At 42.1% G+C, this 14,020-nt stretch overlaps 1 protein-coding gene across 5 annotated transcripts in view; it reads right to left on the reverse strand.

The window, feature by feature from the left end:
* The window catches only part of FBXO47 (F-box protein 47), a 90,290-nt gene that overhangs the window by 33,755 nt on the left and 42,515 nt on the right, over nucleotides 1-14,020 (reverse strand). For 4 of the 5 annotated variants that reach the window (XM_083147154.1, XM_083147153.1, XM_083147151.1 and 1 more), the window contains 2 exons: nucleotides 6,371-6,447; nucleotides 2,479-2,556 (listed from right to left, as the gene is read on the reverse strand). The exons of the other annotated variant lie outside the window; for it this stretch is intronic. In XM_083147154.1, coding sequence (XP_083003280.1) covers nucleotides 2,479-2,556; nucleotides 6,371-6,447 — 155 coding nt within the window. The remainder of the gene's footprint in view (nucleotides 1-2,478; nucleotides 2,557-6,370; nucleotides 6,448-14,020) is intronic. 5 annotated transcript variants of the gene reach the window in all.

The raw sequence follows: 14,020 nt of genomic DNA on the forward strand, positions 1-14,020 counted from the left end.
GTTGATCTCAGTCGAACCCAAATCGCTGGGCCTTCAATCTGATACCTGGTCCATATGGGTTCATTGGTAATCATGTTGTTTGAGGACAGATTTCTCTGGAACCAAACGGCCCAGTTTCACGGGACCAAAATCATTCGAAGGCTACATGTAAATGGGTCAGTTGGTTGTTTAAAGGGGGGCGGGTGGTTTTCTCTCCCCCTCACACCAGAAAATGCAGGGACTAGGCTGGTGTAAAAGGGGCCAGTCCGAGAATGTCCCTGCATGATCCTGGGACCATATTCCCTGCATTTTCTGGTATGAAAGGGGTATTATTTCAAATAGCCGGGACATGCACTGCTCTGAATACAGCCGGGCAGCCCCCTGCTCTCTGCCCGGCTGTTAATGGCTGTCATTTCTGCCCAGTGGCGACTGTCCCCCAGTTACCGCGAGCATGTATTCCCCCTTGGCAATGAGCATGTAATCCCACATGGCAACGAGAATGGAACCCCTGGCAATGAGCATGGAACCCCTGGCAATGAGCATGGAACCCCTGGCAATGAGCATGGAACCCCTGGCAATGAACATGTAGGTAAGCAACACTTATGTAGCATAATTTTTAATAGGCATTATGGTGTTTGGCATAATACTTAATGGAGATTATGGTGTGAGGCTTAACATGTAATGGGCATTATGGTGTAAATTTTTAATGTGCGCCTTTGGCGTGCAATGCCCCTATTTTTTTGAAGCATATTGTGCATTATTGCTCAATCTGTTTGGTATAGTGCAGGCATGTCCAAACTATGGCCCTCCAGCTGTGAAACTACAAGTCCCATCATGCATTGCCACAGTTTTGCAATTAGGGAATGCTAAAACTATGTCAAGGCATGCTGGGACATGTAGTTTCACAACAGCTGGAGGGCCACTGTTTGGACATGCCTGGTATAGTGTGTATTTTGGCTCAATCAATGTGACAAAATGTGAATGTTGCCTTAATCTGTGTGGCATAACGTGAATTTTGACTCAATCTGTGTGCCATAGTGTGAATTTTTGCTCAATCGGTGTGAATTTTGTCTCATTCCATGTGGTATAATGTGTAAGAAGCAAGTACAGTATAAGGGGTTACTATTATGTTGCATGATTTGTATAAGGGATATTTGGTGTGGTAAACTTAGGTTACCACATAAAAGGTGCTGACTTATTGTCTACCAAGTTTCGGTTTTCAGTATTTTTTTATGACTGGAGTGCCGCCTCACCCCGCAAGTATCTTAGGACATCGGCATCCTGCGGGTGCACCTTTGGAGGGCACCCGCCAATATATCTCCCTGCATTTTTCTTATGCCAGCCCCCTGCCTTTTCCAGGCATATATAATTAGTTGAGAGTATTTACACAAATAGAGACACACCCATGAGCAGACCACCCAAACAGAACACTGGTCACGCCACCCACATTATTAGCTGCTGGCCATAACCCCTTTTATTGCGCATAATAGGCCCTTGATCATTTTTAGCTCCCGGCCCATTTAGACCTTAATCTGGCTCTGCTTAGCATGAATGAGGGCAGTCATGCAGATTCCCTCTTCTGTGACTTTATAGAGTTTATCCACAATTTCAAAACCTTGAATTCTTCTCCCATCCGGTGATCTAAATAAAAATTTTTAGGTCTTGGACATATGACATCTGCAACTTATCCAGTTAGCCCAGCTGCTGATACACTTATAGGGACCTTTTGAAATTTTTGCCTATGATGTGTGGGCCTGTAAACCTCCGATTTGAGGAAACATTTATCTTTCTTTAGCATGCACGTCAACAGTCAGGTGATTTTTTTTTTTTTAATCAAACAACCATATCTTTGAGGAGAACACAAGTACAAGCTAGGTTGTACCCCAGTGGTTCCCAAACTTTTTTGAAACACGGCTCCCTATAGTATCAGAAATTATGTCATGGCACCCCTAAGCCAAAAATGTTTTATGGAGTAATTTAGAAAATATTAAATGAAGTAAATTGTGTTTATGTCATCCTTAGGGTCAGTTGTGTGGTGACAGAATTTTATTATGTTTTTTTTTTTTCACATATTTTTAGATTGGAAACCACCAGCATTATTTTCTTGACATCCACTGTGGGGCGATCCACAATAGCTAAAACACAAAGCATTCAATTGCTTTAACAATTAAAATGTCAATTTAAATTTGCTTCTAAATTCAGAGAATAAGCATGAATTCATTCACTGTGGAAGATTTTGTACATTTTACACAGTGAATAATAATGTCACGTCAAGTCCAGATGCAAAGTGTACAAAATTTCTGTCCATAAAGAAAACATTCAGTGCTTTTCAAATTGCTTTTACTGGAAACTAGTTTGGAAATAAAGATTTTCTCATAATAAAACAAAGTGTTTGGAAAAATAACAAAAGAAAACTACATAATAAATATATATATATTTTTTATGTTGCACAACTAACATATATTGTTATCTAATATAAGCTATGAATGGGAAACACACCTTTAAAAATGCACCATAACAGAAAAGCCCCAGGCATTGGGTGGGAGACGGGCAGCCACATAGTTTAAAGCAAGAGATCTGCAAAACACAATGCAATTTATTGTGAATGATGTCAATGCATTATACTATAGCAATATTTATATAAAGGGCAGAACCAGGGCTGGTGCAATGTTTTTCAACAACCTAGGTAAAACGTCAGTTTACTGCTCCCACCACCATACCCCACACACCAATACTGACTTTCCAGAGAGAATGTGTGGAGGTGGTGTTTTAGAAGTTCCACAACTGCTGTTGATCACCCTATCGTTACCATTCTTCCACTGTCAGGCAGGTGCCGTCCGGTCCACCTTACTTGTTGGACTGTAACCAGACTTTGTAGGTTTAGAAGTATGCCAAAGAGCTGTTTCATCCAGCTCCTGTACACATGATGAATAAAAAAAATCCCTCAACATGAGCAAATTGCAATTCTAACTGTGGTTGTTATGGAGTCACTGTGAGGTTCTTGGAAAATTGCCTTTTCCACTTGGACCTCCACCTCCATGGAGGCAGTTAGAAAAAGTGGGTAAGAATGAATTTATCTATAAAGGAGGGACCTAGCAATGTAGTAACTTGTAGTACTAGTTAACTTTTATAAGTGATCTAATGATACTTAGTTTCAATGGTGATCTCTATTATAATAAAAATCATTTACATTTATGCATTTTGGTTTCTTGTCATACAATTTTATAAAATACATGTTAAATGGGAATTTAGTAATCATACATATCGGGGCAAGTTCAATTAACTGCGGCTTTTGTCACATGATGTCTTTTCCCAGGTACAGTACCCAGAGATAATGAAATAGAGGCCCATGATCAACACACAAAAGGCAACAAAGGCAGCAGTTAATGATGATTTCTGCTCAGACCCACCTTTAGTTAATGCTGATTTCTGTTTGCACCCTCTTTTAGTGAATGTTGCTTCCTTGCAGCAGCTAGTAGATTAATCAGATTCAACCCCTGCTGGTCAAGTTAGTTAATCTTGCCCAATTGGAGAGTTGGTTTCTTTGCCCTGTTCTGTGATCTCTTAAATTGATGGATTCCCATAAAGAGCCAAAGTTTAATGATTCCCACAGTGCATCCACAGTGGGCATCATGGGTCAGAACAAGCCTGGGGCGCCATGAGACCGGTGGTTCCTCTATCCATATTTGACTTAGCTGGGACCACTAATATGGATAAATAGCTCTGCGTGTAGATCTGTACACGGTTGAGAATCATTTTCTATATGACCCATTTCCCAAAATGTCTCAGAATCACCTACTAATTTTCTTTACTCATGTGAATTTTAGGTTATAAATATGGTCAACCTCTTCTTTGCAGTTCTCTGGGTTTAGCTTTAGTATTTAATATGCACTTAGTGCACAATGTAATTTCTTTCTCTTTGCTTCTATTTGCATTCTGTTATCTGACTTATGCTGTGTTATCATTGTTATGCTATACCTGTTAGTTAATTTAGACCACAGGTTCTCAAACTTGGTCCTTAGATCCCCACAAAGTTCATATTTTGCAGTTACCTGCGGATTTTTAAAATGCTGCTGCCGGGTGACCTGGAAAAACATTAACCTGTGTGCGTGGCACTGAGGACCGAGTTTCTGAACCACTAATTTAGACATTATGGGGGAAATTTACCAATATGAAAAACCTAGTTTTTCGTATTAGTATTTCCCCTACGACTGCATATGACTGTTTCAGTCGTATGCAAAGTCGTGTTCCGGAGGGGAATGTACAAAGCAGTCAGATACGACTGCTTTGTAACCCGCCGATGGTGTAACCATTCGTATTAGCTGGCCATATATACGGCCGCTAATACGAATGTTTCAGGCAGTCTGCATGGATCAGGCAGTCTGCATGGATCAGTCACAGTATTAAAAATAGTAAAATAAAACACACTGACACACACTTAAAATAAAACTTTAATACATCCAAAGCCCTTACATACTAATACTTACCTATCTTCATCCCGTAGGTAGCCCTGGTCCTGATGTCCTGGTCTTCTGGTCCTGTGTCGTCTTCTGGCTCCATGTCGACCATCACTGTCCATGTTGTCGTCGCTGTCGGTGTCCGGGTCCGACAAAATCCATGGAGGAAGCTGTGGAAGGAAACTATACTCACCTGTCCCAGGGCGACGTAGTCCAGGGGTCTTTGCAAAAAAACAAACCGAGAACGCGAACCAGACCGAACAGCTGAGCCGCACGGTACTCTGTGTACATCGTGCGGCTCCGCCCCCGAATGCCGCTATTGGCAGCCTTGCAGCCTAGCGGCTCCTGATTGGCCCCTAGGCCGCAAGGCGGCCAATAGCGGCATTCGGGAGGCGGAGCCGCACGATGTACACACAGTACCGTGCGGCTCAGCTGTTCGTCTGGTTCGGCTTCTCGGTTTGTTTTTTTTCAGACCGTTTATCACTTCACCAAGCTTATTAAATCTACCCCTATATTCCTTATCTTTACTTTAGTGTCTCATGTTTGATTAGTACTAGTATATTATACAGACTCTGTGGGGGGTATTCAATGTGGGATCATGGCTGTCGATCCCCGCCGACAGCCGTGATCCAGGCCCGTTTGCGGTCAGATCGACCGCTGAACACCAGGCGGGATTCAATGTCCCGCCTGCCGCTCTGCGCAAAGGGAGCATGGCCATGAAAACGGCCGTGGATTGTCGATCTGCAGCCCAGATAACGGTATCGGCAGAACGGGCCGACAGCTTCTGAAGTCGTGCCCGTTCTGCCGTGATCCCTCATCAATGTTGTCATTAATGACAGCATTGAATAGGGAGCTGCCACTATTTCCCACGTCGGAAATAGCGGCAGCAGATTGAATCTGCTGTATGTTTCAGAATTTAATAAAAAATTTAAAAAAATGACCAGCTTCTTAAGATGCTGTCTTGTTCCATTCAAAATATCCTGCAACTCATTAAATCTTCATTCAGTGTTCAACACAAATGTAAAATGCATCCAGTGATAAAAAAATAAGTATTTTACAACCTATTCACAGTCAGTAACAGAAATGCATTGCGACCAAGTTTACATAGGGAGCTAAATAATGTACTACAACAGTGCACATACCCTGTAACATTTTCTAAGCAATCGGTGAAACAAAAGTAGTGCAAACTGAATCATTGTTATCGCCCAATGAGCACCACATTATTTGTTCGGGATGCGGTCATTTGGTCTACTGCATTATGGTCGACAGTCTTTAGGTCGAATCCATTAGGTCGACATGCTAAAAGGTCGACATGACTCTAGGTCGACATGGGAAAAGGTCGACATGATTCTAGTTCGAAAGGTCATTAGTTCGACAGGTCATTAGTTCGACAAGGTCATTAGTTCGACATTGTCTATGTCGACATTCACAAGGTCAACATGGAGTTTTTCACTGTTTTTTGAGCCAACATGTGCCGACAGGCGGTATTTCATGCCCTACCATCCACTAGGGCGTGGTGGGAGAATAAAATAGTGTGCCGAGCGTAGCGAGGCACCGTGCCCGACGCATTGCGAGCGCAGCGAGCGATGCGAGGGGATGCAGTGCACTTTAAACTGTGTCCATGTCGACTGTGTTGACATTCAGGTAAAAAAACAGTGAAAAACCCCATGTCGACCTTGTGAATGTCGACATAGACAATGTCGAACTAATGACCTTGTCGAACTAATGACCTGTCGAACTAATGACCTTTCAACCTAGAATCATGTCGACCTTTTCCCATGTCGACCTAGAATCATGTCGACCTTTTAGCATGTCGACCTAATGGATTCGACCTAATGACTTTCTACCATAATGAAATAAACCAAATGATCCCAACCCATTTGTTCTGCTGTAAAGGTGCATAATACGAGTACTGCAATAGGGAAGATTCTTACTTCTGAAACTATCTTGTGAATGTATTTCAGTCTCTCTCTGGTTGGTAGAAGCAGTGTGCACCTCTTAAACAATAGACCTGCAGTGTTAAAAAGAATATAGCATTACACTAAACATATAAAAGCGTGTTATTTTGTTAGCTTCTTGCATTGAGATTGCCATCATCCCTGCGTGCTTTGAATTATTGTTGTATTGTATTAACAATATTATTAAAATGTTTAAATAAAGCACCAGGAAACTCTGCAATACTTTACTTATCTGATCATTTTATGACTATTTAAACTGCTACAAGGGCATTATTCCACATTATGAAATTGTAATAAACAGTAACAAACTATAAATATCCACAATCTTGCTACTTGGCATTGAAATAAAAGGCAAGTATCTGACTGTTCTTTGCACAGTAACAGTTGTTGTGGTACTTGTTTCCTAGCACGCCCACAATCGCGGGCATCGTGTGCCTTAACTTTAAGGCACACGATGCCCGCGATTTCCTTTGAAAAAAGCACAACTCGGGTACATCGCGTCGGTCGTGTGCCTTACGAAGGCACACGACGCGACTGACGCGATGCCCACGATTTCCCCATAGGCTTCAATGTTAAAATATTTTAACATTGAAGCCTATGCGCGCCCGACGCGATGCCCCCGATTTCTCCATAGGCTTCAATGTTAAAATATTTAACATTGAAGCCTATGCGATGGACCCGATTTGTCCATAGGCTTCAATGTTAAATTATTTTAACATTGAAACTGAGTCCATTTAACATAGGAAAAAATGGGAAAAGGCCGAATATGGGCCAATTCTCATTGGGTATGGCCCCGTCATGTGTGTAATAAATTATGTCCCCCCATTGTGGCCGCCACCCCCACGATTGACGCGAACCCGAAGCGTGGCGAGTGCAGCGAGCCCGCGTGGGGCGGCGGTGCGCGTCCTCCGACCTTTTCATTCCCCTACTAACCACGTTGGCGTGGAGTTGAGAATAGATTAGTGTGGCGAGCGCAGCGAGCCACCGAGCCCGAAGCGTGGCGAGCGGACGCTGATACCTGTGAAGCCCGCGAGGGGACGCAGGGATCTGTGAAGGTATCAGCGTCCCCTCGCGGGGCTCGCTGCGCTCGCCACGCTTCGGGCTCGGTGGCTCGCTGCGCTCGCCACACTAATCAATTCTCAACTCCGCGCCGACGTGGATAGTAGGGGAATGAAAAGGTCGGAGGACGCGCACCGCCGCCCCTCGCGGGCTCGCTGCGCTCGCCACGCTTCGGGTTTGCGTCAATCGTGGGGGTGGCGGCCACAATGGGGGGCCATTATTTTTTACACACATGACGGGGCCATACCCAATGAGAAATGGCCCATATTGGCCCTTTTACCATTTTTTACTATGTTAAATGGACTCAGTTTCAATGTTAAAATAATTTAACATTGAAGCCTATGGACACGATGGACCCGATTTCTCCATAGGCTTCAATGTTAAAATAATTTAACATTGAAGCCTATGGACACGATGGACCCGATTTCTCCATAGGCTTCAATGTTAAATTATTTTAACATTGAAGCCTATGGAGAAATCCGGTACATCGCGTCGGTCGCGTTGTGTGCGTTTTGGTATGCACCCGGCGCGACCGACACGATTTTTTCCGACACGACCACCACGATAGAAATCGTGGTGGCCGTGCTAGGAAACAAGTACCGTTGTTGTTGTTTGGAAATCCCAAATTTAATTTATATAAATATATATATATATATATACCAACCACGAAAGCACGACACTCCACTCTTCTTAGTGCTGTAGAAACGGCTTTATTGCAACGTTTCAATACTTAACAGTATTCTCATCATGCATCACAGGCACGTGCCCCCCGGTAATTCCTTGGTTTAAGTGGTTGTGCCGGATGCCCAAAGGATATAAATATTATATACACATATATATATATATATATATATATATATATATATATATATATATATATATATATATATATACTGCTCAAAAAAATAAAGGGAACACTAACATAACACATCCTATATCTGAATGAATGAAATATTCTTATTAAATACTTTGTTTTTTACATAGTTGAATGTGCTTACAACAAAATCACACAAAAATTATCATTGGAAATCAAATGTAATAACCCATGGAGGTCTGGATTTTGATTCACCCTCAAATTAAAGTGGTAGAACACACTACAGGCTGATCCAACTTTGATGTAATGTCCTTAAAACAAGTCAAAATGAGGCTCAGTAGTGTGTGTGGCCTCCACGTGCCTGTATGACCTCCCTACAACACCTGGGCACGCTCCTGATGAGGTGGCAGATGGTCTCCTGAGGGATCTCCTCAAAGACCTGGACTAAAGCATCCGCAAACTCCTGGACAGTTTGTTGTGCAACGTGGCGTTGGTGGATGGAGTAAGACATGATGTCCCAGATGTGCTCAATTGGTCTTAGGTCTGGGGAACGGGCGGGCCAGTCTATAGCATCAATGCCTTTGTCTTGCAGGAACTGCTGACACACTCCAGCCACATGGTCTAGCATTGTAATTGTCTTGCATTAGGAGGAACCTAGGGCCAACCGCACCAGCATATGGTCTCACAAGGGGTCTGAGGATCTCATCTCGGTACCTAATGGCAGTCAGGCTACCTCTGGCGAGCACATGGAGGGCTGTGCGGCCTGGTCATGCTGGAGGATGTTGCAGACAGCAGAACGTTCTCCTTGGCATCTCCAGACTCTGTCACATCTGTCATGTACTCAGTGTGAACCTGCTTTCATCTGTGAAGAGCACAGGGCGTCAGTGGCGAATTTGCCAATCTTGGTGTTCTCTGGCAAATGCCAAATGTCCTGCATGGTGTTGGGCTGTAAGCACAACTCCCACCCGTGGATGTTGGGCCCTCATACAACCCTCATTGTATGACCGTTTGAGTAGACACATGCACATTTGTGGCCTGCTGGAAGTAATTTTGCAGGGATCTGACAGTGCTCCTCCTGTTCCTCCTTTCACAAAGGCAGCGGTAGCGGTCCTGCTGCTAGGTTGTTGCCCTCCACGTCTCCTGATGTACTTGCCTGTCTCCTGGTAGTGCCTCCATGCTCTGGACACTACGCTGACAGACACAGCAAACCTTCTTGCCACAGCTCGCACTGATGTGCCATCCTGGATGAGCTGCACTTCCTGAGCCACTTGTGTGGGTTGTAGACTCATGCTACCACTAGAGTGAAAGCACCGCTAGCTTTCAAAAGTGTCCAAAACATCAGCCAGAAAGCATAGGAGCTGAGAAGTGGTCTGTGGTCACCACCTGCAGAACAACACCTTTATTGGGGGTGGGGGGGAGGGGGGGGGGGTTGGTGTCTTGCTAAATGCCTATAATTTCCACCTGTTGTCTATTCAATTTGCACAACAGCATGTGAAATTGATTGTCAATCAGTGTTGCTTCCTAAGTGGACAGTCTTATTTCACAGAAGTGTGATTGGCTTGGAGTTACATTGTGTGTTTAAGTGTTCCCTTTTTTTTTCAGCAGTGTATACACACACACCCATTGGACTGTCCAAACTTTGTAATTTCAGGTCATCCACTATGCTTAAAACTAGTCCAATTACACACATCAGATTTTGATACAAGCTTTCTGTTCCGCCACGAACAAAGCATGTCACGTTAGATACAGTAAAATTCGTAATATGTGCCAGTTAATGGTAATGGAATTCCAGGTTGGTAACTGTGATGGCAAAACATGAAGTTGGTAATGGGAGTTATGGTTAAAAAATTAAAACAATGCAATGGATACATTTGTATGGGTGTCTCAATCACTAATAGTTGCCTCACATTGTCCTAATAAAATCTTATTGGACTGAGTTTGTTTGGCTGCAACTCTGCCAACTAATCCTCTGTCTCTAAGGCAACTGTTTTTCCTTGCTATATCTAATTCTAATACAAACCATGGACTAAGGAAACACTGAAAATATATGTGTGCCATATAATTTTTTTTTTTTACTTATCCATAAAAAACATGGTACATTTGCAAAGGCAATCAAAGCTTTCTATCCAAAAACAAATAATTAGAAGCCTATTTTTTAGTTGGCCCGTGCTGTACTCTTAAACATCTCAACTTTAGGTTTATACATTTATCAAATGATCTATTCAAAGTCTGTTGCTTCAGCTGCAGGGGCTATCTTAGGACAAATCTACTATTAAGTGTTTTTAGTCTTGCTGATTTTAATCCACTGGTCAAGACCAGAAACATGACGCCTCTATTTCAGTCAATTATGTAACATTTCTGATTTCAGTATACAGGTAACTTCACTTTGTCCAGGAATAAGCACATAAAAACAACTATACTAAAATAAAACAATGGAATGATTCTTGTTCCAACTCCTAAAAAACATTTGGGAAGATGTCCAAAGGATCTTTGAAATTCGTTCTCTTGTTTTTATTGGCTTAAGGCCACAAAAGTTAAAGCATAAAGTGGGAGCAGAACAATCATGTTTGGAAGGGCATATTGTATACCTTTATTACATTTATACATATAAATCTCTTTATTGTACAAAGACATAGCGCTAAATAAGAACACCATACGAGGGCAAAAGGTGTACATAGTAATGATACATTTTCTAGAGAAGAAATAAGGATACAAGTACCCAAACAAAACTAAGAGGTACATTTACTAAAGCTTTTAAAAATAACAAGTGGTGATGTTGCCCATAGCAATCGATCAGATTCTGTCTATTCATCATTTCTCTTTTGCATCCTACAAGGTAAAAGACAGAGGGGTGTATTCAATCCCGGGTCATGACCGGGTCGGTCTGTGCCGACAGCCGTGATCCTGGCCCGTTTTCATTTTGCTCGACCGCAAATCGCCAGGTGGGATTCAATGTCACACCTGCCGATGGCAAAAAAGGGGTGTGTCCGCATAAACGGCAGTGGATTGCCGAGATCCGTCCATGATCGCGACAATTCACAGCCGTTCTCGGCAAAACGGGCCCAAAGGCTTTTAAAGTCGGGACTGTTCTGTCAATCTGCATCTTCAATAACCGTCTGGCAGTGTTGGGCCCACCAAAACATTGTGGGTCCCTTGCACATGTACCTCCGGTAACCCCTTGATGGCTTTCTTAGCAGAAAAAGTCTTGGTCATGATCAAAATCATGCTTAGATATATAATGGATATATTTGAAGAAGGGCTAAGTAGGTTGTGGATTGTAGTCTGATGCCTAAAACTCAAAATGCCCAAGAGATATGGCAAAGTATGGCAATAATTTTTTTACCATCATAGTGAACAACAAAGATGTTTCAGCAGGGCAAATCCATAAGGGAAGGGCATCACAGGTGCAACAGGTAAGGGAAAGGTAAATCTATATAAGATGTTGGATTTTTTTTCTTGTCTAGATTAATACCTCCTTTACATGTTGCCATAATGGTCCAATCATTTAAAGATCAAATACCATTCAGTGTATCAAGAATTTCGTAAGGTCAGTGCCCCTTATAGAATCTGTCAAACCAACTAACTAAAACATATTGTGATATGACCTATTCTGAAGGTCATCTAATTTGGCAAGTTGTAGATGGTTAGCTGAGAGCACAAAGACCTGTTTCTTCAGTTCATAAATGTCATGGAAACTGGCTCCATCACATTTTTCATCTTCAGAAACCTGGAAAGATGTTAAAGTCAGCTGTGTTTTCAGTTCTGCCACTGCCCTCATAAATTCATCTGCCTATTTTTGCATGAGAAGTTCCATGGTCTCACATATGGCCTTCTCCACTGCAGCATATGACAAGGGTCAGGAGGCTCAACTGATGTTAATGCAGTCTCTAATATAGTCTGAGAAGATGGCTTTAAAAGAGTAATAGGCTTATCCATCAACCAACCTCTTCCACCTTCCTAACTCTTTGGGATGGTGTAGCAGCAGAAGGAGTTTTACACTAATTTAATACATTTATCCAAAATGTTGCTATCAGCGACACAACTTCAACATCAACAAGATAAATGTATTGTTTTACCAATAGAAATGTTCAGGCACAGGTTATCACATGAGTGGAAATGGGATGCAGCCATATACGGTAACAATAAGTAAAGGCAGATCAGTTTTCATTACAAAAATGTAAATCTTCAAAAAGACACTAAACACCATGTGAGGCAGGGTTCCGATGTTGAAGAGAAGTAAAGCAGCTAACCCATGAATTCACTGAGAAGCAGCAGAAGGGTGTATATGAAAACAACAGTGTGTCTAGCAGCACAGCTGTCAGGAGACTTCACAGTATTTTGCAAGCAGGCTTAAAAAGCATATTGGATCAACTATAACAGTGGTCTACTCTGCTCACTGTAAATAGTTCATGGTCTGGGGCCTAATGAGGATGAAAATATGGTTCAGAGCTGACTGCCCATGTCCCAGATGTAGTCGCCTGCTACATACACAGCTACCAGGACATGTGGGCTGCAGTGCAGAGTATCCATTCAAGGCACTCCAGCCAAAATAACAAGTGCCCATTGGATTAGGTATCCACATGCCAAATATCCACTTGGGTGAGGAAAGCAATGCAGGGGAGTTGTGGTAGAGTAAAGTTTAAAGCCCAGAAGCCATTGGTACAGGAAGACATGACCTATGTCCGCCAAGCTTTACCACATACGGTATTATAAGAATAATTGGTACTGCATTATTATTGTTCAATTGTTCTTTTATAACTCATGTAAAAAATAAACAGCAACTGGCTAATACCAATAATAACAATTGCACTGAATGTTAGGAGTTACTGAAATATCAAAACTAACAAGACTTTCAACTGTCTTTCAACTTGCTGATGTCACCAGAAAATATTAAATAAAATATATTAATTACACTCTCTTGCTAACCTGCAAGCAGGTGTAAAAAGACTGTACCCCTTTAAACCCAACAGCATGCTGCAATCTAGCACAACAGGGAGAAAGGAAGCGTTTTTGTTGGAGAGCTAGATGGGAGGTTGCACTTTTTTTAATTTTATGTTGTTTATAAAAATTCCCCCACAACCCTTATTAGAGAACTCTCAGTAAATAAAAGAGCCAGAATCAAGATTTTCTTTTCCTTCTTTAACAGCTGTGAGCAATATTTGAACTAGTGAAGGAAGGTTGGAAAGACCTCAAGATGTGCTAGTAAGATCTTGTTTATCCATGACATCTTGGAAAACAAAGCTCCTCTGGATTTCTCAGTGAAACCACATGCTCAAGGAACAGAACACCACAAGCTTTATTTTAATGTGAAACATGGTTAGTATGCAGAATGGATACAGTGTCACACAAATTTGGCTTGTTAACAAACCAACCAAAATATTTTTAAAATGTGCGTATCACATACTTGCCTCCTTTTGAAAACTAGTTTCAGGGAGATTATAGTTGGTAGAAGAATTTTGCACAGCGCCCCATTGAGGGGGTGTGTCATGCTCCACCCAAGGGGCATGTCTAGTTCAATATATGGAGAGATTGTGAATGTGGCACCTAAAAGCATGGGTGTGTGCTGCTACTGTATATCTGAGAGGAATCTTTTAAAATGACATATCCAAATGTAGATGAGCCCCAAAGCAGTTAGTAAGAGCTGCTATAATTGGTAAAGTGCTGGGAAATGGCGCTGATGATTCAATGTAAATGTATCTATCTCTCATTCCTTTTTTTTAACAAAAATGTAACAGTGTAATGTAGGCTAGGTA

This window comes from Crinia signifera, chromosome 6, assembly GCF_055691185.1.
Source record: "Crinia signifera chromosome 6, ASM5569118v1, whole genome shotgun sequence".
NCBI lineage: Eukaryota > Metazoa > Chordata > Amphibia > Anura > Myobatrachidae > Crinia > Crinia signifera.